Source organism: Tyto alba, unplaced genomic scaffold (assembly GCF_018691265.1).
Source record: "Tyto alba isolate M040663 unplaced genomic scaffold, T.alba_DEE_v4.0 Super-Scaffold_16, whole genome shotgun sequence".
Classification (NCBI taxonomy): domain Eukaryota; kingdom Metazoa; phylum Chordata; class Aves; order Strigiformes; family Tytonidae; genus Tyto; species Tyto alba.
This window is the reverse complement of record NW_024881278.1, coordinates 29171150-29195008: the sequence shown is the minus strand read 5'-3', so window position 1 is coordinate 29195008 and position 23859 is coordinate 29171150. Positions and strand designations below refer to the sequence as shown.

General features: G+C 58.9%; 1 protein-coding gene across 9 annotated transcripts in view; it reads left to right on the top strand.

Annotated features, from left to right (window-relative positions):
* Positions 1-23859, top strand: part of SLC29A1 (solute carrier family 29 member 1 (Augustine blood group)) — a 35392-nt gene that overhangs the window by 5006 nt on the left and 6527 nt on the right. Inside the window, exons 2-5 of one of the 9 annotated variants that reach the window (XM_032995355.2) lie at positions 1477-1642; positions 22547-22629; positions 23142-23223; positions 23489-23661. In XM_032995355.2, coding sequence (XP_032851246.2) covers positions 22601-22629; positions 23142-23223; positions 23489-23661 — 284 coding nt within the window. In that variant the 5' untranslated portion in view covers positions 1477-1642; positions 22547-22600. Of the gene's footprint in view, positions 1-1376; positions 1643-6378; positions 6456-6582; positions 6729-16147; positions 16282-18865; positions 19123-20614; positions 20825-21563; positions 21735-22546; positions 22630-23141; positions 23224-23488; positions 23662-23859 lie in introns of those variants that run through there. The other 8 variants (XM_032995354.2, XM_042789870.1, XM_042789872.1 and 5 more) reach the window with 8 other exon arrangements.

The window sequence follows — 23859 nt, the reverse complement described above, 5'->3', positions numbered from 1 at the left end:
AAGGGAAGGCAGACGAGCCGGGGCTTCAGGCTATCCCTGGGGGCTGGGGTTCAGCCGCCCTCCAGAAAACCACCTTCTGCCTTTTAGGTGGCGCTTGGAGATCCACGGAGCTGCTGGGCACTTGGCTCTGCCAGCGCATGGATGGGCTTTGCGGGGAGGGGAGGAGAGGGACCACACGGCAGCTGTCACCCCCCTTTCCTCCTGCTGAGTTCCCTCGTTCCCAGCTGCCCGCAGCTCCCCCGTGGTGTTTTACGAGGGTGGCCGGGTGCCAGCCGGCTCCTTCCTCAATGGCTCTGTGCTGTCGCGGAAGGCTGGTGCTGCCAGCCAAGGAGCGGGATGTGCCCCCGGCACCGCTTCAATGGGCCGGATGACCTCGGCTATAGTGGGGCTCCCTCTGCCCATGCCAGCTCCGTCCTCTGCCAAGGACACCCGGTGTGAGACCACGGCAGGGTGACACTGGGTGCTCAGAGTGGCCCGCGCCCCAGGGATGTCATTTCTGAGTGCCACAGGGCGTTCCTGCCCGCCGCTGTGCCAGGGGTTAACCCTGGCTCCTCCTGTACGAGCTTGCATGGTGTGTCTTGAGTTTACCCAGGTCTCAGCTTGGCCCCTGGCTGGTGGAAACTGCCTGCTGTGGGGGTAACGTTTCACCCTTGGCCAGTAGCCACGCGGCTGTCACTCAATAACTAGCCGCCCAGCAGCTCTGTGGCTAATTGGTGTCATTAGACAGTAAATGCTTGTAAGAGTAAGCAAACGGGCAGCTGGAGCTGAGGAGAGGGCAGCAGCCGTGCAAGGAGAGAGGGAAGATGTGCAGGCTGCGGGGAGGGAGGCAGAGGGAGAGGGATGGGGGAGGGAGGAATCGCTGCGGGAAGGATCACACTCAGGAGGTCGCAGGGACGGGACACTCAGCAGTGTCTTGGGCAGAGGGGTTTGTGACCCCCTCAGCCTGCCAGCTGGGAGATACCCCGCATCCCAAAAATGCTGCTGCCCCACGGGGCACCAGGCCCTCTCCTCCAGCAGTCTCACAGAGGCTGGAGCCTGACTGGACCCCACCACCCATACCAGCCCCCCGGGAGCCCTGTGGGCACCCCGAGCCCCCTGCTGAGCTGCACCCACCCGGCGGACAATGGGGTTTGTTTCTGCTTGCCCAGCTGGAAAACACCCACAGCCCTGCCACCGGGCTGGAGGCGCGTGGGGCCAAGGCCCTTCCCTGCCACATCTCCAGGCTGTTTGCTCACCGGAGCTGCAAGTGCTTTTGGGGATAGTGGGGTCACCCCGTTTGCATCTCGGTGTTACCAGCGAGGGGGGATGCTGAGAGCGGGGAGGCGGTGGGACCGATCGGCAGCAAGTACCTCCATCTCCCCTGCTTCTCCTTGCAGGTTTTCACCCAGGGCCGGAGCTCTGCTGGCAGCGAGCTCCTGCTGCCCTCAGCCCACTAGTGAAGAAGTCACAGGCGGCTGCCTGACTTTATCCTGGCAGGTCAGATTGTGCGAGGAAGCAGGGGGACGGCGGCGCGCTGGAGATCTGCGTGGTTCCCCGCGAGCGGTGACGTGCCCGGCTGGATCTCCACGCCACGAGCAGAGCTCGGGAGAGGATCGCAGCCTGCTCCTTCCCCACCTCGTCCCAGCCAGGCTCAGGCCATCAGGTGAGCATCACCTCCACCCTGTCACCTCTCATCCCAAAACATAGGACAGGGCACCGAGATCCCTGGGGGCCACCATTGGGAGCCCCGCAAGCAACAGCCGGAGAACTCCCACCCCAAAATGGGTCTGCTGGCAGCTCTGCAGCCAGGACCCTGCTCTGGGGTCAGCCAGGCGAGGGAACAGCAAAATTGAAATAGTCCCTGAGCCACACGCTGATCTCAGCAACAGGTTGAGATGCTTTGTTGACTACCAAAGCATCCAGGATCATTGCAGTCTCATTATAACTGGATTCACAGGACCCTGTAGTGGTTTTTTTTCCCCCCCATGGACTAATAGGTTAATAACCTGCTGGCACTTGACAGGGGTCCAGCGTCTTCTGTGTTTTCCTTCATGTGACTGATTAAAATGCCCCTTTTCCCCCTTTCCCAACCCGGCCGTGCTCCACTGCCTTGTCACACGTGCAGAGAATCGGATACGGCTGCTAATCTGCTTGCCACCCCGCTCCTGCCTGCCTGCTCCGCCTTTTAAACACACTGGCTCTCTGTTTCTCTGCTCTGCGGTGCTGAGGGTGGGCGCAGGGGTTCTCCCAGGCCTGTGTGCCTTCTCCTGGAATGGGGTGGGCAGTGCTGGAGGGAGGGAAACGCTGTCACCGTGGGTCATGCTTGCAAAGGGAAGGGCAGTTTGGCAATGAAAGGGGGAGCTGGAGGGTGTGCAGCCCCCTGACCTCAGCCCTGCTGCAGGCTGGTAGCCTCGCTGGGCCACAGTTTCCCCTGCCCCTAGCACAGGCACATTAGAGGGAAAGAAAAATCTCGTTGTAGGGGAGGAGAGCTGGCGGGTTAATTATAATAGTTGTAAAATGCTTGCAAATTTCCAGGGAAAGTATTTGACATGGGTGCCAAGTGTAAAGGATCCTGGAAACAGCGTTTGCAAATGCTGCCTAGCTCCTCAGGCCCTAAAACTCAAATATTGCCCAAGAGGCATGGAAAATATTCCTTCAGCTCATATGATGCATTACCCACAGTCTGGAATAAATCTCTCTTTTTGCTCTTGCTTTCCAAACCAGCTGTTTGTTTGCTTTCCCCTTTTGGATTTGGTTGCTTCAGTTGAAGCAGGGAATTGCAACGAGGGGGGAAAAAAAAAAAAAAAAAAAGCAGCTTTTGTGAAAGGTTTGGCAGCAAACCTCTCTGAAGGGAGAGCACTTCGCTTGTTTGTTCTGCCTGTTACAAACTAGCTTTGAGTGGAGTGTACAAATTGGGCTCCAGGTGACGGCCTCACAATGCCTGCAGTGCACATTTGAGGTTTCAGAAAGAAAACTCAAAGGGCCGGGCAGCTTGAGCCCCATCAGCATGTCCTGGCGAGCACGTCCATGGGACTCCCGGCCTTATGTAAGGGAGAGGCTTTGCTGGCTGCCTTCCTCCGGGAAAGCAAGGCTCTGCCTTCTCCCTTTGCTTGGGGGAGCACAGCGATCTGCCAACAGCAGCAGAGTATTTTGGCACTACACTGCTGCTTTGGGGATGGAGAGGGTGGAAGAGCAACAAGCCCCTGGGGCCTCGTTGAGGCTGCCTTTTCTCCTTTCCCAAATTACACATGGGGGGAAACATCTAGCTCTGTGTGTCGTACTGGTGTTGTACAGTGGTGGGCCCAGTAACCAGTGCTGGGCAAAGCAGCAGCTGTTTTCAGTTTGGGTCAGAAACCATTTCTGTAGCTGTTTGCTTCTTCTGGGAGGCTTGTTATTATAGTTGCAAAGGCAAACACGATAACGTGAGAGTCACTTGGGAGCAGGGGGCTCCGCAAAGGCAAAGCACCCCATCAAGACAAAGCAAGGCAGCTTGGCCCTTCGGCAAGGGCTGGTGTTTGAGGGGCAATAAGTGAGGTGTCACCAGCTGTGCGATTTGTCACCTTCCCTCACAGAGGAGGTTTCGTCCCCCTGAGACCACACATTGGCGCTGGCATCACACAGCCCAAGGACCGTGCATTGCTCTTGAGGACGGACGTGCTCCCCACGGGGGCTGATCTGCCTCTCCTGAGATGAGACCCATGGGTGAAATCTCTTCTGTTCTGCCCCAGCCAGGGCTGGATTTTGATGGGCACCCTCTCCCAGCCTTAGCCTTCCTCACTCCACGGTGTCTTGCTCGCTCCAGGTCTCCTGCTTGCCCAAAGAAAGGCATCGTTAGACCCCAGCCTGCAAGTCGGTGGTGGGTGGCTGGGTGTGCAGGTCTGTGCGGAGAAGCGGTCGGCAGCCCGGGCTGTACTTAAGGAGCTGAGAGCTCCCTTCCTCCTCGCCTCCCCTCGGGTCTATCCACTGGCCTCCTGTCTGCCTGCGGTCACCGGTGGCTGCGAAGCTGTTTAGCACTAATGGATTTCAAACCCCCTGTCTCCACTGAGAGACATCTCTATTGAGAGATGTTGATTCCAGTGCTCAGGCGCAGTTGTGAGGACAGGACCAGAGCTGTGAATTAGAGTACATTTAATCCTGTACTTTAGGGATGGTAAGTGCTATGCGCCCCGCTGCTGAAAGCCTGGGGTGAGGCAGCAGCTACGCCCACCCTGTCTTGAAACGGAGGCTTCCCAGAATATCTACTCAAAGGTAAATTTTGTGGTGTTTCTCCTCCTGATGAGGTCTGGGGCTCTTAATGCTGGTAAGAGCCTTGCCCTGGCTTCTCAAACCACAGTGGTAGTTTGGCTGGGCACCGCCGGTCTGGACCCTGAGCTTGGGAGTCCTTGGGGGATCTGTTCCCACAGCTTTCAGCCTGTGCTAAAGTTGGAACTTATATAGAAAAATAAAATCGTAGTGATGTTCAAATTTTAGCTCAATGCTGCCGAGCAGCGAGCGTAGACGTCTTGAGGGAAAACAAGGTGCCACAGCGCTGAGGTCCTGGGGACTGCCACGGGGGCTTGTAGGGCTCTGTAGGTGACAGCATGCCACATCTCAAAGCCAGAGAGGAGGTGACATGAGACATCCCAAATCAGGCAAACTTGCTCTTCTATTCTGATTTTTTTTTTTTTCCCCAGTCTGTTTTGGAGTGATCTTGGTTCATGTTTTTTCCCTTTATGCTAGGGTGGAAGGAGGAAGGGAAACGGGGAAAGGGGAGAGAGAGAGGGAGGGGGATTGGCGAGGAGCTCACCCAGAAGAAGACCTTCCAGATCAGAAAGGCTTATGGAAAGTGGCTGAAGAAATGCAAGCCCAGGGCTTGGATCTGTCATTGCCTGGGAGATGTAGCAGGAGCTTAATTGGAGATGGGAGCTTTTAAATTTAATTTGTTGTGATATGAATCTTACATTTAAGGCAACGGCCTCCTGTCTTATTATCTGACAGCATTGTCTGCTGCTCACTTCATGTTGTCAGTGCACCCTACTATCTGACTCCAGAAACCCATAACCACAACAAATATCTACCACCGGTGCAGCAGGAGAGATCCAGTGGCAGCGGCTGCTACTGAGGACGGCAAAGAAGTTGTTTCCAGAGGGTGACGCTCCACAGTGTCATCATTGCGTCTCAGAAAGCACGAGTAGCTCTCTCACCCCTGCCCCCGTTGCCTTTTTCTTGGGCTTTTGGGGACTTTTTGCTTATGTGGCAATGTTTTGCAGGTCTGTCTTAAAATACAAGCTTGGCGCTTGGATTCTGCGGGGAGATGCGTGTTAGAGATCAACTCACTGAGAGGTCGTGAGGATGGGAACCTGCCAGATCATTCGGGGGTGTTTAAGCTTCTGATTTTAATTTCTAACCCAAACTGAATGTTGTCTGCAGAGAATTTTCCGAGGACGCTTATTGATGGAGCAAACACTTTCACAGCCAAAGCTGCTGCAGGGACTTCTGGTGCTGCTGCCGCGGCCGCGTGGCGCAGGTGAACGGGGAGAGCGAGGAGAGCCCTGTGCTCCCGGCGGAAGCACCTTGAAACACCAAACCGCGTAAAACCAGACTTCTGCAGACGGTTTAACCGCCCGGATATGAGGTTGAATTTAGGTGCCGGGGGACAAAGTACCCCGAGCCCCGCTGCACCTTGGCACTTAAGCAAAACAACAGGTTTTTATCACAGTGGAGTGGATATCTATTCCTGAGAGATAGGAGCCTGGAGACAGGCAGCCTGGAAAAAAAAAAAAAAAAAACAAACAAAACAAACAATCAACCAAAGAGCTTAGAGTCCATGCCTGCCTTTTAGATAGTGGATGCAAGCAATACTTATATCCTCTGGATACAGGGAAATTGCTAAATTTCAGAGGCATCTGCACATTGCCTGCCATCCCGGACAGAACCGCCATGAACACACAGCGCAAAAAGCTGTCTTCAATTCTCTCTGTAACCCAATATATATATATATAATATATATATTATACATGTTGTTTTTTTTTTTTTTTTTTTAAACCCATGAGTAGTGACTGACAGCAGAGAGTTTTTTTGCCCCGATTAGGATGCAGCACTGGGGACAAGCGATGGACCTAGCAAACGGGGTGTGCTCTCACTCCATTTAGAGCCATAATATAACGTATAGCTCCCTTCAGAGCTATAGTATTTACCAATGTATGGGCATTAACACAACCCCGGAGCTGGGTGCCGCTCAGCGGGGGTAGAGGGGGGGGGGGGGGGTCTCGCTCTCCTTCCACTGGGACTGTGCGTTGCTAAAGCAGCCCGAACGTGGGCTGGGAGGGAGGGCCGGGGGTTTCCCCGTCGACCGCGGGGCGTGGGAATGCGGGGAGGGGCGTAAAGGGTGGGTGGGGGGGGGAGCCAGGGGCGGGCAATCCCAGGGGGAGGGCCGGGATTAGTAAGCAACGCGGCGCGGCGTGGAAGAGCGCGGCGCAGGTGGGTTCGACCGTGGGGTGGGTGCCGCTGCCCGCGGAGGGTCGCGGAGCCCCGTTTTCTCCCGGAGGGTGGTAGAGGTGGGGGGGGGGGGGGGGGGGGGGGAAGAAGGAGAAGGAGGGGAAACCCGCCGCTTCCCCCCACGCGGGAACCGCGTGGTGTTGAAGGCGGCAAAAAGAGGAGGAGGAGTTTGCGAAGCGGGAAGGGAGGAGTTGGTTTTCCGTCCGCATCGGGGACAGAAGGAGCCGGAGCCGGCAACGAGTGGGGGGCAGCGGTGGGAGCCCGTGTTTAAGGTATTGGCACACAGTCGCTGAGCTTGCAACCCCCCCCCCCGCCCACGCACCCTCCCCCCCCCCACCGGCTCCCACCGAGGCTCCTAGCAGCGTTTCAAAGCTGCCGGGTGCGTGGGGACCCACGCACCCGGCAGCTTTGAAACGCTGCTAGGAGCCTCGGTGGGAGCCGTGGAGGGGGGTGGTGGTGGTGGTGGGTTGCAAGTTCAGGATCCGATGCCGCAGCGTGGGGGGTTGAGGTGCCGTGTGGGTCGCGTGTGTGTGTGTGGGGGTGGTGTAATGCATAGACGCTGCTTTTTGGGATGGGGGGGGGGGGGGGATTTTCTTCCTCGCACGGCAACCCCAAGTCCCCTTTCGTAATTGCTGCCGTGGAAGGGGGCGGGAGGAGAGCGCGTGGTTTTGGGGGGGATGCGAAGCAGAGCAGTCAGCGTGTTTTTTTTTTTTTTGTTGGGGGGGGGGTGTCGGGAGGAGAGCGTGTGGTTTTGGGGGGGGGATGCGGAGTGCGGTGATGCTCTGATGCCCGGGATGCAGGACTTCACCGAGGGGTTTTGTGCAGCGGTCCTCCGGCTGCAGGGATGCGTGTCCCTGCCGAGCACGCGTGTGTACGCATGCATGCGTGTGTGTGTGTGTGTGTGTGTGTGTGCATGACAGCGGCTGCTGGCGTGTCGCAGCCGGGCGCACGTTGCGAGGACCCGCTGGAAAGCACGAGGGCTGGGTGCCATGTGCTGCTGTGCAAGCCGTGGGGCAGACCCACACCCCCCCCCCCCACTTTGGCTGGCAGCAAAGCCACTGGGCCAGGGTCGCTCCCAATCCTGCTCAAGAAAATGCTCCCTGTTGGCTGTGGGATGGGATGGAAGATTTCAGTAAGCGTTTTTTTTTTTTTTTTTTTTTTTTCCCTGTTCCTGAGCAAACCAGCTGCATTTAACGGAGAGCCTGGTCCAGGCAGAAGTGCTGAGAGCTCCGTGTGGAGCCCTTTTGTGCTGTCCTCCCACCCCCTGTAGTTAAATCTGAGCCTCTCGTTAAATCTGAGCGTCACACCCCTGCTAGGTGCTAATACTGCCAGACCAACACAGTCCCTGCCTGTGCTCACCGGCGCTCCCCTCTCCCTCTCGGGACCAGGGGCTGTAGAGCTGTGGGCTGTGTGGGAAGGCAGCAGCGGCCAAGCCCTGGGGCTGTGGGATCGCAGACAAGTGAGCCTGTATCCTCGAGCCCAGTAGGTTTCCCAGGGCTGGGGGGCTGCAGGAGGAATTCGTACAGCTGTTGACCACAGCTGGATGCGCTTCCCGGCTGTTCCGAAGCAGGAAGCAGCCCGGTGGCCGCTCAGTTGCCTGTTGCGAGCCGACACAATTGAGGGACTTTTGTGAACGCCGACACGGGAAATCCCACTCCCCTCCTGCACCGCATCCCGGCCTGGCGGCACCGTTTCCTCTCGCCAGCCCTTGCGAGCTGCCGGACAGCCTCGGGCTCCCTCGAGCCTGCCTTCGCTTCAGAGCTACCTCGGGACGTGGCTAGGCAGGGATGCTTCTGCTCTCAGGTTCACCGGCTGTCCGAGTGCGGCTCGTGGGCCATTGGTACGGCGTCAGCGCAGTGCGGACACCACACGCGTGCCCGCCGGAGCACTCCTACTCCCGCTGTTGCCTTCTGCTCCTGGAAAAGACAGGTAGGCTTGCTCTTGGCTCACCGAGAAGGTCTTCACAGAGCAGGGGCTCTTTCTGTACGGCACTGAGGGCTGCAACGTAGGCCCCAGAAGATGGTTTGCATAGTGGCTATCCCTCCCCAGCTAGTGCAGCTTAGAGGTGGGGTCCTACTCTGTGCCAGGTGCCCCGGGGCGAAAAGGCTGAAGAAACACACTCCAGCCTGAACCAGCAAATGTAGTGCGGCACCTCCATCCTGCAGTTTTTCTCCCTTCCTCCCCAAGCTGCGTAATTAACTACTGGCATAATTTCCCCATCATGGCATCTCTGCTCTCATTATCATGGGTTAGGAGGTATTAATGAGCCTCTTCCGCTTTGAAGATGAGCCATGGGCTTTGTTTTTGCTCTGGCCTGACCTGTCTCCTTCCTTGTGGTCTGTCTGGAGGGGGGAATCCAGGTCACAGAGGACAAGGCACCCCTTCACCCACTCCCACGCTTGCACCTTCCTCACTCTGCCTGACTCCAGTCCCAGCTCTGCTGGCAGAGGCAGGGCTGGGGACTGGCCTGTCGGGCCAGAGGGAGCCCAGGAGCACGCGCCTGGCCTATCCACATGGGAAGGCACCAGCCATGGGCTTTGGGAAGCCAACAAGCAGCCTCCGGTGCTTTCTCTAGGACAGATGTAAATCCCAGTTGTTTTCGTCCCGCTCAGCAGAGTGCTGTTTGCTTGCAGTCCTTGCCAGCTCAGTTCCAACCCCACAGTGCCAACTCTGCTCACCTCCCTGTTCCTTCCCGAGCCTCCCCAGCACCTGGCTCTGCCCTGTGATGCCTGCCAGCCCAGCACAGGCACTGCTGGGGCTGCAGGACCGCCAGCTCTCGGACTCGCATATCCACGCTAACTCATACTTGGCTGCCAGCAAGCTCAGGTGCAAAGCACTGAGCTACAGGCTTTTGCAGATGGGCAGGAGTCGGGGTTTTAACAGCCACACAGCTATGAGGATTTGATTAAGCAGTGCAGTAAAGACCAAGTTCTTCCTAGGTTAACAGCGTGCAAGACGTGGGATGGGGAAACAAGCGTGTGGAGTAGGGGCAGACCCTGGGTGGGTTTGGCTACGTCGGGATGTGTGGTCTGGAGGGACCCCCCGCTCCCAGCTGAGGTTCCAGTTTAGCACAGCACCTCATCTCTCACTCCAGACCCTGCAGACCTGGTCGAGGGGTTGGCTGTACATGAGCTCTGGGAGAGGAGCCGTGAGGAACGTGTACGAGGGCTCTTGCTCCCATGGGACAAGGGGAGCTGTTGCGTGGGGATAGCACTAAGCCTTTGTAACTTCATTGCTGATGCCGGTGGTGTGAAGAACATCACTGTTGTGACATTTTGGTCTGGCTCCAGCTTGGACTGATCCCTGAGAAAGGGGGGAGGCTCAAAGCGCTGGCTATGCGTGGCTGTCACGCACCATCCATGACACAAATTGGTGAACCTGGCATTCTGGGTGCGGTGCTCAAAGCTCTCTGTCAGCCTCTTAGTTAAGCCGTGGGTGAGCACAGTCAGGCTTTATCTCCAGGAAACTTTTTTTTTTTTTTTTTTGAGGCCAAAGGGGAGCAGGTGACCTACTACCTGATTGCTGGCTGGTGCAGAAGCAGCTAGCAGGAAATCAGGCAGATTTCCTCAAAGCCTCCTTGCCTTCTTCCCACCACACCATTGCCAGTGAGATCTGCTTTGGTTCATTTCCTTTAGGATTTGTCTGATGGGAAAGCACCTCGCTGTGAAATTTCCAGCTGGAAATTCACGGAGTGAGTGGTCCAGGAAGCTGCAGGGGGAGGAGGCAGGCAGGGGCTGGAAGGTGGGAGAGGAGCAAGGCTGGGAGGGATATGGCTGGGTCGGGAGCAGCAGTGGGATCGGAGGGGCGTGCAGTCGGCCTCCCGCCCTGCAAGCAGCCCTCTCCGGCCACGTACCGAGGCTGAGTCACGGCAGCAGGACTGGGTCACCAGCCTTGCTGTGCTGAGGACAAGCCATCAACCTGAATGTGTACCAGCTCCCTCGGACTGCCACTGAAACGGCCTCAGCCTCCTGCGAGGCTGCTGGGGAGAGGGGTCCCTCCTGGGCCACCCCACTCGACTTCTCCTGCTGCTACCCATGCTACAGCTCCAAGTGTGGTCCTCACCCCTGCCTGGTTCACCACGCCTGGCACAGCCACCCACCGAAGCCACGAAGGGACAGAGAGCTGGTTTACACCTGTGGCTGGGGGCCGGCTCGCGTGGGGTTGCTCAGAGACAGGGAGGGCTTTGGGGTAAGCGGCCCCGTTTGAGTTTTGCTACAGGTTTGCTTGTGGGAAACCCTCGTGAGAGGAGCTCCCTCCTCTTAGATTTGGGGATTATGAGGCCAGGCTGAGAGAGTTGGGGTTGTTCAGCCTGGAGAAGAGAAGGTTCAGGGGACACCTTATAGCGGCCTTCCAGTACTTAAAGGGGGCTACAGGAAAGCTGGGGAGGGACTTTTCATCAGGGGGTGTAGTGACAGAACAAGGGGTAATGGTTTTAAACTGATAGAGGGTAGATTTAGGTTAGCTATGAGGAAGAAATTCTTTACTGTGAGGGTGGTAAGACTGGAACAGGTTTTCCGGAGAAGCCGTGGCTGCCCCCTCCCTGGGAGGGTTCAAGGCCAGGTTGGACGGGGCTTTGAGCAACCTGGTCTAGTGAGAGGTGTCCTTGCCTGTGGCGGGGGGGTTGGGACTAGATGATCTTTAAGGTCCTTTACAAAGGGGGATTATGATTCTGTGATTACCCCTGGAGAACAACTTGGGGAGGTAGGAGGGATTGCTGGCACAACTCCCTTCTTTGTCCTCACCAGGGGCTCAGCCTTGAAGGAGCTGCCTGCCCTGACTCCAACAGGCCTGGTCTTTTCCTAGCCTCAGGACCAAATTGGAGACAATTCCATTTTTTTTTTTGCCTGGGATATCCTCCCTCAGTGCTGTGGATGAGCTTCCTGATGGTATTTGCTCTGGACAGGACCTCTGCCCCCTCGGGGAGCGCAGTGCTGCAGGACGCACGCAGGGAGCACGGTGCTTTCAGCCCATCAGGGTTTGTAGGTGTTGGGCTGTGGCTGAGGTCTGCAGGGTTGGGTAGGTCTCTGTGCCGTCCTGATGAGAGTGGGAGTGTTATCCATTAACCATGGGAGGAGACAGACCAAAGGCAACACAACCAAGCTATTAAGAAGCAATCCACCCTCCCCTGCAGCTTCTCCTTCCCATCTTCACACCTTCTCCTTGTGGCAATACAAGGCTGGTGTGACTGTGTGGTGAACCACATCAGGGAATTGATCTGCTGGCAAGTTCCCGATCAGGGCTGTTACCCCAGAGGCAGTGGGAGCAGGGTGCCCAGGCGATGGGGGACAGGAGCTGTGCCTCGCCAGGGGTCGAGGGAGCTGCCATAGGGCCCCACGCTTCCCTTTCCTGGGCTCTCCGGCTGGGCTTGCTCCAAAAGAGGAGCCTTTGACCAGAAACAAACCTTAACATCAGTAAATCCCCTGGCTGTCGATAAACAAACACAAGTTATCCGCCACCCGCTGTCCCTCCCTTCCTTCCCCCATGGCTGCGAGGGGGATGTGGTGTGCCAGAAAGGGATTGATTCAGCAGGGGTCAGCCCCTGGGCTTCCTATCCCCTGGCGTCGCCGTGGGAGTGCATCAGCATCCCGGCGTGTTCAGGCACTCGGGCAAGCTGCTGTAGGACACCTTGCCAGATGGTCAGCCCACTCTAACGGAGGCTACGGTACCCTTGGGTCTTCCACTGGGGAGTCTCAGAGCTGCCCTTGTCCCCTCTGATCCCCAGATTAACGTGGGGGAGGCTGGGGTGCCTGCAGAGGCTGCGTGCTGACGCCAGCCTCTTCAAAGCACCGTTTCAGCGCAAGCAGAGTGCTTGGGGGCTCTGAGGTGGGGGTCTCCATGCCCACCCGAGGCATCCTCAAGGGTGCTGATGGTCCCAGGCAGCCCGGGACCTCATGGCCGTGGCACACCATGTGCCAGAGGGTGGCACGGATGTGGCAGCATCTGCAGGTTGGGGTTTGGAAGAGATGTGACTTGCCCTTTCCCAACTTGCAGCCGGGCTTATTATTGCCGGTCGTGTGGGAGACTCTGTTTTGCCGAGGTTTGGGCAGACGTGGAGGTGAGCTCCCTGCCTCCTGTTGGCTCTCCCTGCCTGATCCTACTCGCATAAAGATTTTCCTGTTTGCCGCAGGTTAGCCGAGGCCAGCGCCGAGAGCGGGAGGTTTGGGCTCTGACTTCTGTCCAAAGGAGTTGTCTGCTTTGAGCCTTGCTCTGGCTCCACGTGTGAGACTGAGTCCTGCCAGGGCGTCTGGGGAAGCTGAGTTGTTCAGGGAAGAGGGTGCCAGGGGTGGCGTTTCCGCCCTGGGTGTTTACTCCAAGTCCTTTTCTTGCTCCACACCGCTGATGGCGTGCTGCCACCTTGGTTTTCCATTCCTCGGTCCACAGACCATGCGCTGCCCACACGGCTCTTCTGGAGCCGCTGCAGAGCGGGGACATGGCAAGCCTGGCTCTCAGCAGGCAGCATCTTCCCCTCAGCCTAATTTAAAATCAGCTGGGAAATGTGAAGGCGTGTGTGACTCCTGGAGTCCTCCCAACTCCCAGGACTTGTGGGGACAGCTTTGCCCCGCTGCTCAGAGATGGCTGCAACTTTGGAAATTACTGGCTTTGCACACGTGGGGGGAGCAGACGCAGCCAGGGCATCCATCCCATCTCCCTCCTTTTGTTTCTGGAGATCATGGAGTGCCCCTTGGCTGGGACAAAGAGGGTGACAGACGTGCCCTGTCTCCTGGAGCAGACCTGCTGTACCCCCATCCATTGTGAAATAGCTGCATTTAGCAGCTGGAGCCAGTCTGGGGTTTGTGAGATGCTGTGGCTGTCCGGGCAGCGAGCGGGATCTTGGTGGGACAGGCAGCTGTCAGAGGGACCGCACAGGACCCCGGCAGGCACCAAAACCTGCTTCCCTGCTCGCCATCCTCTTTCCCGGTAGGACTGTGGGCATCTCATGCTGAAAGCAGCGGTCAGCCAGGGCCCCTCTTCCTGAGCTGGCCTACAAGCCAAAGGCTGCTTTGGTCTGTGGGCACCCAAAATAGCCCTTGTATTTCTGTCCTGGCTGCTGGGCACTGCTGACAGGCGGAGGATGGAGCCAGCTTTGACCCACCGCAGGCCCGGTGGTGGTTGGCCCCTGCATGTCCATCCCAGCTTCTGCCCGGGGGCTGCTGGTCAGCAGGGAGGAATCGCCTTTCCAAATTTTGGGAACTGGGGAGGTGGTGACACCGGAGGAAGACCATGATGTTCTGGCTCTGGTTTCACTCCTCTACTCTCCCCCCCCCCGCCTCCCCGACTAAATTGGAAGCAGCTGTGCAGCCCAGAGCAGCCTCTGAGAGATTACTGAGTGGGGCAAAAGGAGCTTGGCCCCTGTGCCAGCCCGCTGCAGCCCTTCCACCGAGCCCTCTGGGTGCAGGGGCAAGGCTCGCTCCGTCCAGCCCTGGGGATGCTCTCCCGCTTTCTCAGGGGGCTGGGGGGCAGCGTGGCCGACGTGCGCGTGGTTCGGCAGCTCTTGCCGGCTGAGAGCCTTCCCTGCTGCCAGCTCTGCCCGTTTGCATCCACCACGGGCTCCGTACGGGAAGAAGCCAAAGCTGGAAGGACAGAACCTCTTTCCCGGGGGGGCAGGACGTGGCTGGGTGGCAGGGGGCTGCGGTGGGGTGGGCCTCTCGCTGCTGGTTTCTTGTCAGAGTTGTCTGCCCTTCCAGAAGCAACCCTGTTTGGGGGAAGCAGGGGATCCCTGGGCAGAGGCTCTCCTGGGAGAGAGGAGCCCCCGTAAAGTTCAGAGTGGCATTTGGGGTGGGGGAGCGTGTTTGGAGTTGAGCTGAGCCCTCTAAGCCTCCTCCATGCGTAGCGCGGGGAAGGATTTAGAAGGGCTTTGATTTCACAGCCTTGCCCCTCACTGCGGGGTTGTTCCAGCTGAAACATAAGCTGTTCCCATCCTTTTCCCCCAGCCTCTCACCACAGGTTGCCCCGTGCTCAGCTCCCTTGTGTCGTTCCTGGCCTAACTCCTTCCTGAGTCTGCCAGCTCTGAGCTCAGTCCTGGGGTCGGGAACATGAAGCAATGAAGGAGGAATCTTCTCCCCACTCCATCCCAACAGCCTGGGGGCCACCAGTGGCAAGGTGGCCTCCTGTAGTCCTGCTCGTCCCCTCTGACACTGCTCCCTCAGCAGTGACCTCAGGGTAGCTACGTGTTGCTGGTAGGTATGGCCCTACCAAGCCCAGGAGAAGGCAGGGAGCGGAGAAACTCATCTTGGCCCTCTTTCATTCCTCAGCCATGAGACTCTGTCCCCTCGGTTTCTTCCCGTGCATTCACTGAGTCTTTATCTTCAGACTTGTCTGGCCCCAAGCTGTTTTGTTCTCCTCCTGTCTTGCTGCGGGCTTCCTCTTTACAGGTCTCACCTTCAGACCTTTCAGCTGCTGATACGAGGGAGAAATGGGGACATGGTCCCATAGGTGCAGCCCATCCCTCTGACATGCTGTTGCTGCTGCCCAAGGTGCGGCCGACCGAGATATCATCTGTACAGACAGGAATTACTCTTGAGCAAGCCCAAGCGTGACTCGAGGGAAAGCTACTAAAGCAAGAGAGAAGCATGTGGCAGCAGTGCCCCGGGGGGTCTTACCTAAGCACTGCCCCAGCCCACCAGGGAGCATCCATCCCTCTTACCCACCCGACTGGGTGGAAATAAGGAGTGTCACTTACCTGTGGGCAGGCAGGAGCCAGCGCTGTGCCTTGTGCTGCGGCGTGGTTGGGATTGCCTCTGTCCTCTGGGCATGGCTGTCCTGGTATGTGGTGGCCTGTGCCACCAAGCAAGGAAGACCCGCTCCCAACTTGGGGCTGCCTCTGGCCACTCCTTGTGCTCCCAGCTGATTTTTACATTACTGGTGTCCGGTTGTTCTCCCCAGGGGTCCTGTAGGGTTTTCTTCATTGGGAAGCGGAAACGTGGCTTCCTCCCATTGTGCCTCTTCCCGCTGCGGTCCTCAGGCTGACCCCCCGGGAGCACCCCTTCCCTCAGCAACCTCCCTCCCCGCAGCCCCCCGGCAGAGCCAGGCAGCGCCTATGCTGGCACCTCCGGGGGGCTCGGACCAGCCCCGCAGATGTGGGCTGTGTGGGGCTGCCGGCTGCAGAGGATGCCAGGTGAGGATGAAGGTCTGGGGCGAAGCATCCCCTGGACCTCCCCGAACCCATGGTGGTCCCCTGGAAAGCCATGGCCAAGTGGCAGGAGCTTGGTGTGAGACTCTGTGCCTGCCCATAGTGGGTCATCCCCCTGCCCCTTCCCACTTCCAGGCAGCCCCTGGAGGTGCTGAAAGCTGCCTGGAGGCACCATCCGGGTACTGGAGGTGGTTTCTGCCTGGTTTTGGAGGTTTCTGCAGCTTCACCGAGTGGTTCCCTTGAGCAAATTCCTCCTTCTACCCTTGGGTCTTTATTTTTCTGTATTTCCAACAAATGGAGCCTGAACCTATCCCTGGAAAAACGTGCTGCCCTCCCCAGCCTTCCGAGAAGCAGGTCAAGGTTGTGGCTTGGAGGGGATGGTCTTTTTCCCCTGGGGACGGTGGCCCGAGTGGGTGCCATCAGGGAAACCTGGAAAAGCCCCTAAAATCCTGTCTCTGCATCCAGGCTCTCAAGAGCAGCTTATCTCTCCCCTTCTGACGCCTCAGAAATGACGTGTGTCCCCCCCTTAGCTCCTGCCCCACCCCAGCTGCTGTATCTCCTCTTGCACCCCCAAACCACTGGGTTGCTCCAAAATTTGCGGGACTTTTCCTCCCTCTCCCAAGGCTGTGCCATCCCCGCAGACCCGTGGCCTGAAGTGACCAGGAGCAAGGGTCTGGGACCAACCTGCCCTTCTGGTAAGCTTCTTGCTGTGATGTTAAAATGTCCCTTGCGCAGTATTTGATGGGATGCTGATCAGGACCAGCCATTTCTGGGGGATTGCGTGGGTGCCTGGGGGGGTTTTCTCTGGCCGAGGACCACATGTGCCTGGACTTAGGCGCTCGCCGTGTGCTGGGGAGAGGTGTGTGGGTTCATCGAGGGGCTGCCATCGCTAGGGTCCCCTCGATGGTATTTGGCCAGCAATATGTCAGGGCTGGAAACCCACTCATCAGTCCTGGTGGGGAGGTGGATGCCCACGGTCGTGTGGGACCTGGGTGATGGGTGGAACAGTCCCAGCCGCGTTACCCGGGGTGGTTTTAGGGCTGGATCTGCCCCCACCACTGCCCACCCCCCTCTGCCTGGTGGGAAGCCCTGCAGGGACGGTGCTGGAGCCCTGACAGACCCTGGGGAGTTTGCTGCCCGTCCCTGTCGCTGTACCTGCTGGGGGTGAGGGCCCCCGGGGAGCCTCTCAAGGCTCCTTGAACTCTCCAGATAAGGGACTTTGCAGCTGGCTGGTGTGTGCTGTTCAAAACACACCACAGGGCTGAATGCTACCCCCCCCGCGCCACCCGGCAGCCGAGATAAGGGCCGGTGGCGGTTCTGGGAGTGGGGACGGCATCTGTAGCTTCTGCTCAGTGGGGAATTTGTGTGGTGGCTGAAAGCGCCGCAGGCCTGAGGGCAGAGAGGGTCTAGAGCTGCCTCTCCTTTTGCCCACGGAAGAGTGGAGGGAGCAAGGTGAAGCAGGTCAGAAATGTGACCTAGGGACCCTCACCTCTGTGGAGTGAGGGTGCTGCACGGGCTGCCTTGCAGGAGGTTTTTTTTTTCTGCCCGCCAAGCCCTGGCAATGCAGAGGGGTTTGACTGCAGGCAGCAAGGCAAGGGAGGAGGCAGAAATGTCCCCCCCCTCCCTGCTCCCCGGGTAAGCTCCCGCCTCGGGACGCAGGCACGAGCAGCGCTGGGGGGAGCGGGTGGCGCAGCGAGCCTGTCTGCGGAGATGCACGGCTCAGAAAGGAGAATAACAAGAATAATGGGAAGTGCTATCAGCTCTCTTAGTGGAAACTGCTCGCAAAGCACACCAGGAGTTGGAAGCCTGCTGCAGGCCGTTGGAAGGATGGAGGATCGGGTCAAGAGAGGCCATAGCACAAAAGCCAGATGAAGCTTTCGCGTCTCTGCTCCAGAAGAGCCTGAGCAGTTTCTTCCACCTTCTTTTGGGCGGCTCCTCCGAGCATCCACAGAGGGAAAGTCAGCAAGAAAAGCTAAAAAGCAACAAGTCGCTGGGGCAAGGCGGTGTTCACCAGAAGGAAAGGGAGGGTGACCCGGCTGGCTCTTACATGTGGCCTCTAGTCATTCATTCACAACTGCCCTGGCCCCTGGGGACTGGGAGGGGGGGAAAGATGTGACGTTCATTTCTAAGAAGGGCTGGAGGGAACTTCAGGGAAAAGCTGACCAGAGAATCTGCTGCGTGTCTTGGGCGTCTGTGTGCAGGGACAGGGTCCGTGGGCAGGCGGGGAGGCTCCTGCCAAGAGGCCCCCGAAATGGGGCAGCGCTTTGTAGGGACTCTGGGCTTGTGATGCCCACGCCACTTCCCGAAAAACTTTCAACCGGGGCTTTCAGCCCAGTTTTTAAGGGAACTGGCTGGTCAAGAGAGAAGGTCCTCACATGGCTCCATAATTGGTACGAAAACAGGAAGGAGCGTGTAGGAGTCATCAGTCAGTTTTTGCGGTGGAAGGAGATTGCTGTTAGGTTTTTTTCAGTGCATTTGTGAGTGACCTGGAAAAGGGAATGAGCAATGAGATGACAGGGCTTGCTGAGGTGATTGAATTACCCAGGTCCATGAGGACATGTGCCAGCTAGGAAGGGTACAGAAGACTATTATAACACCAGGCAGTAGGCAGATGAAATTCAGTTTAGATAAATATCAAGTGATAGACGAGGAGGGGAGGGCAAAAAGCCCCAAATCCGCAAACAAAATTACACAATGAGCCGGGCACTCACAGCAAGGCCTGGGGCTGTTTCGGATAGCTCGGTGTGCATAAAAACACATCAAATCATCTTTGTGAGTGATAAAGCAGAAACAAAGCAGGAAAGCCTTGTGCCGCTCTTCAAATTGGCGTCTCAGCCCCTCGCGTTCCCCCGTGTGTCCCCAGCCCTAGAGTCTCTGGAAGGGTCGAGGGGAGCTGGGGAAGGTTGGGAGGAAAGCAACGAGGAGGACCAAAGGCGTGGAGCCGTGCCTGGATGACTAAGTGAGCTAGAATTTCTCTGTTTGGAAAACGTACTAAAGGGTGGATACAATCCAGGCCTGTAAAGCCATGGCTGGCATGGAGAAGCCACTCCAATGTTCATCCACCCTTTGATGGGGAGGGTGAGGGAGCCCTGGCCGAGGCCCTGTGTGTGGGGAGAGGTGCTGCCCCTGCTCAGTCAGTAACCCCTCCTGAGTTAGAGGAGAGGGTAGCAGGGGGGAAGCAGAGATTTCACAGAAGTGAAACCTGCTGCCGGCTACAAAACACATGAACAGAACGTCCCTCCCAGATGGGAGGATGGGGGAGCAGTCGGGGAGTTAGTCTACGCCTGTGCCACTCCGCCTTTCTGGCATCTGCTTTTGCCCTCTGATGGAGACAAGCTTTTGAGCCAGATTGACCTTTAATTTGACCCAGGGCACCTGCCCTTATTTTGGGAGGGCTTGTGTTTGTCCCAGCCCTGCGGTAATGGTGCACAATTGCGCACACTCATCCGTCTTGTGAAATACAAGCATGTGTCCTTGCAGCTGGTGGCTGAAGGTGGAGGCGGGCAGGAGGCTGGTTCCCCGGACCCTGGCACAAGGTAGGAGGACCCGCGAGTGGCACGGTTAAGAGTTCAGGCACGCACATGAAATCTCATGAAACGGACGGTCTCGGAGCGTTTCCCATCCTCCAGCTGAGGCACGGGCACCACGGCTTCATCCGACTCGCACACCCGTGCCGGGCTTGTTCCCTGCCCGCAGGTAAACCTCGGTGGGTCCCCAAATCAGCCTTCCTGCTGGGAGGGCTCCGGTGTTGCCCAGGGGGGCGAGCGGCTGTAGGGGATGGGGTGAAACCTGCTGAGGCAGCTGGCCCTGCCCGGTCTTGGCCACGCTCGGAGGAGGTGCTGACCTTATCCCTGCAAAATGATCCCCTACAAGTAAAGGGCTTTTCTTTAAAGAGCTGGTGTTTCTGGGTGTAAACCCACTGCATGCCTACCTGGCTCTTGAGTGGAATTGCTCTTGAGTGGAAAGCCAAGCAGGCACTGTGCTCACCTTCGGTGAGGGCAGCAGGAGGAGGGGAAAAGGCGATGCGTGGGAAAGGAGAGGTAGGGAAATCTCTGAAGCCCAGTGACAACGGCTGCCTGCAGGTGTGGCTGTCCTGCAGTGCAAGTTTTTCTGTGGAGATTAGGCGGTTTTGGGGATAGCTGTCCCTGCTGCGGGCTCTAAGGGCTTGGCTGGCAATGGGACTGTGCGTGGCCCAATACCACAGGTGTCACTTACCGTCTGTCAAGGCCTTTGTGCAGCGTGAATGGGCAATTAAAATTGTGCCATCTCTTGTTTGTACCTGCTCAGCAGTGCTAGCCTGTGATTTGTTAAGCCCACTCCTTGTTATCTTGCTCCTTCCGCTTACACATCGCTGCCGAGGGGATAAGACAGACTGCTCTACGCCCAGGAACAAAATGGATGTCATTATGCCAAGGCCCCGCGTCGCTCCTCCTTTTCCCTGTCCCCCAGGTTGTGCAGCCACCCAGCTCCCTCCGGGGGGTGGTTAGAGCTGTGCTGTGCCAGGCTGGTGGCTGGAGGGTGGCCTCCGTCCCCCGGTCCCTTACGGCAGGGCTGTTCTCGCCGGGTAGGAGCAGGGTTGCCACCTGTCTCTGATCGTTTGTTGGTGTGACCTTTTCAGTTTGTTGTAGGGTTGTTTGTAAGAGCCGGCGGCTGGACGCATTTCCTGCCGTAATGAGTGCTGACCCGTGCGCCCCTTGGCAGGCACCCGGCTCTTTGTGGAAAAAATTAGGAGGCATTTAGCGAAGTGAGACAGAAAACAAACAGAGCAGGCAGGAGGCTGCGGCTGGGCAGCCGGGCAGCGCCCGCCGGGGAGGTCGGGCTCCTGACGCAGGGATGTGGGTGCTCTCTGGACGGAAGCAGGAGGTGGCCGGGAAAGCGGCGTGGTGGAGCAGCACACAGCGCCCGGCCCCAGCACCCCTCCTCTGAGCCCCACTCCTGACACCCCCCCCGCCCCCCCGCCTCCTCCCCAACGCCCCCCGGCTCTTGTCACCTCCTGCGTGACACCCTTCCCTTCCTCCCTTCCCTGGATGCCTGGGCAGCGGGACCCGGGCCGTGTGCCAGCCGTGGTACCCGACACCTCTCCTCCTCCTCCGCGGATGCCACTAGACCCACATGGCCCCAGCCCCCGTGACTTGAGCCGCGGCCTGACGCTCACCCCCAAGAGCAGGGGGGTGCGGAAGAGGGGGGACCGCGCTACCTTCAAATACACTGAACTTTCCTTAGCTCCGTCCTCCCCAGGTATGTCTGTGGGGTCCCGCTTTCTTGGGACGCCGATGTGACCTGGTGGGGGGCTGGGAGGGGGGGCTGCGGGCTTGGCTGGGCAAGGGGCAGCGTGTTGAGGGCTTGCCGGGGACCTGCTGGAGGAGCGGGGCTTCTGCCGCTTGTTTGGGGGAGAGGTCTGTTTGCTGGGTGACAAGCAGTGACCCCCGCGGGGTTTCTGTGCGCGAGGGGGTGGCAGCTGTGCTTGCAGTTCCCCCTGCTAATCCCAGGTCAGGGCTCAGGGCGTCTCCTACCCACAAAGGCACTGGCAGAGTGCCGGGAGGGGATTTTGGGGTGTTTTCTCTGGGTGCCTGGGCGGCTCACAAGGGCAAGGCAGGAGCTGTCATACCCTGAGCCGTCTGCGTGGGAAGTCAGGGGAGCAGCGCTGCAGAGGGCTCCGGCATCGTGGGGTGGCACCTGCCACGTCGGTGGGGCTCTCAGTCCCATGCGGACATACCTGTCAGCCAGCTCTGGCTTTTCCGAGCGGCCAACGGGCTCCCCGGATCCCTCTCCGTTTGCTGCCGGTTATGTTTCGGCTCCATCACAGCTGTAGGCTCCCCAAGCTGCGGAACCACACCGGGGGAAGGAGGCGAGCTGTGCCCAGAACCGCGCGGGCACCGGCGACGAGGGTCGGGCTCCGCTGCCTTTAACGCACGCCGGGGCTGGCGGGGACTACAGATCCCGGCATGCTGCCTGCCCGCCTGCCTCCTCCCACGCCCTACCTGGCAGGGTGCAGGCAGGGATGCTGCGGCCGGCAGCGGTGCAGGCAGCTGAGGGGCATGCCCCGAGGGGGCCGGGGGCTCAGTGCTGGGGGCCCCGCTGCAGATGAAGCCCTGGGCGAGGTGCCGGAGCACCCCATGCTGTGCCGACCGGACTGGAAAAGGACAAGGCAGGCCTGCGGCTTCTGCGGGGGGGCTGATCCCGTTCTGCCCTAGGAAGAAGGCGGCGGGGGGGGGGGTGGTGGATGGATTGGGGAGGGAAGAGTCCGTTCTCGGGGCTCCCGGGGGCTGCATCGCTGGGGTTGTCTGCGGGGAGAGCAATGCCAAGGCGGTGGCAGGGGCTGGGCAGGTGGTGATGGGGGGGGGGAAAAAGGAGCGGTGGGCACCAGGGAGGGGACAGCCGTGCCAAGGACACCCTTGGCTTTCCAAGGTGACCCAGGAAAGGGCTGCGAAAGCCCCAGAGGAGCGGGAATTGGAAATGGCGGGGTTTGCGTGGTTCTGGTCGGAAAGGCTGCTGAACTAAATGTGTCTTTTGTGCCGCCGTGCCCCGGGCGTTGGAGGGAGGTGGGGAGGGCAGCGGGGGCGGATGCAGCCTGCTGCGCATATGCTGCGCTCACAGCCCCAGGATTGGGGGCAGAGAGCTGCAGGCTCACAAATCCCTTAAGAGCCTGCTGCGGAGCGGCTGGTCAGCTGGCGCTGAGCAGTCTGGGCATCTCAAGAAAGCAGTTTCCCTTGCGGAGGGAAGGCTTGGTGCCTCCCAGCCCCCAGAATAAGGCCATGTGTTGCAGCCCCTCGGCTGAAGGACTCCGAGCCGCAGGTTTCCAAAGCTGCTATGCTGTGCTCTCACCATTTGCCAGCTCTGTTTGGCTCCCGGTACTGTGGAGCACTTACCTGGCAGCACGGCCAGGGGGTTAAAATCAGCACTGTCCCTGCCTGGCCTGCATCCCTCAGTCCCCTATAAAATCCTCTGTTTGCTTTCCAGACGGAGAACAGCCACGAGACTTGCTGGGACCTGTGCTGACTCTTGCCACACAAGATGACAGCAAGAGATGGGCCCCAAGATAGGTAACGCTGAGCTCTGGTGTAAGTTTGGGGGCACATCCAGGATACCAGGAGGTGAGGGAGGACAGGGTGACCCAGCATCTGGGGGACCCCCTCTTCTGCGTGCTCCCTGGGCTACCGAGCTGTCTTTTCCCTGAGATGCTCTCTCCTTCAGCTTTTCCATAGCAAACAGTCTGTAAACAGTCCCCGGCACTGGGACGTGCCCGGGGAGCGTGCGTGACTCCCTCCCAGTTCTGGCAACAGCCTCTGTGTGTCTGGGTGCCACATGCTGAGGAGCAGCCAGCCTCTCCCCACGTTCGTACCCTCCTGGGGAGGGCCTCCCACGGCTCTCCTGTGACACCAATTCTACTCTGGCAGCCCCGGGCAGCAGGGGCTGTGGGGCAGGGGCAGCGACAGGGCAATAAATTTCACCCTTCCTCCTGGTACCTCCTGCTGTGGGGTTGGGGACAGTCAGAAGCAGTCTGCTCCCTGCCCTGCCCAGCATCCCGCTTCAACCCGCTCTGTCCCCTCTGCAGGTACAAGGCTGTCTGGCTAATTTTCTTCATCCTCGGCCTGGGAACGTTGCTGCCATGGAATTTCTTCATGACTGCCAGGGAGGTGAGGGCTTCCCTCCCGCTGCTGCCCGTGACACTAACCGTGCCCCCGTCACATCTAGGGACCATGGTGTAGGTGTGGCAGCACAGCATAGAGCCCCCGCGCTTGCACACAGGAGACAGAAGCGTGGGTCGCCTGGGTGGGACAAATGGTGCTGAGGAGGCAGGAGGAGCGGGCGTGGGGCTGGAGGGGGGACGGGGGGGGGGCCCAGGTGTGCTGGGGGGAGGCCTCACAGCACCTCGGCCCCACCAGGCTCCTTCCCTCGCAGTACTTCATCAGCCGCCTTGCGGACCCGGAGGAGACGAGCCACTTCTCGAACCAGACCGGTGAGGCTGCCTTGTCCCCCTCTTACCTGCAGTCCATGTTTGACAACTTCATGACTCTCTGCTCCATGGTGCCCCTCCTCATCTTCACCTGCCTCAACTCCTTCATCCACCAGCGGTGAGCCTCGCCCCATCCTTGCCCCTGCCAGCCCCCACGGGGCCGCCCGGCCCCAGCCTGTCCTGCCCCAGCACTGAGCCGAGCCACAGCCCGTTCAGTCAAGTCAAAGGCAAAACACTGGTCTCCTGTGCTGGGGTTTGGCCGGGATTCCCATGGGAGAGCTTGGCCCCAGCCTCACGGGCTTTTGAGGGGTGGGTT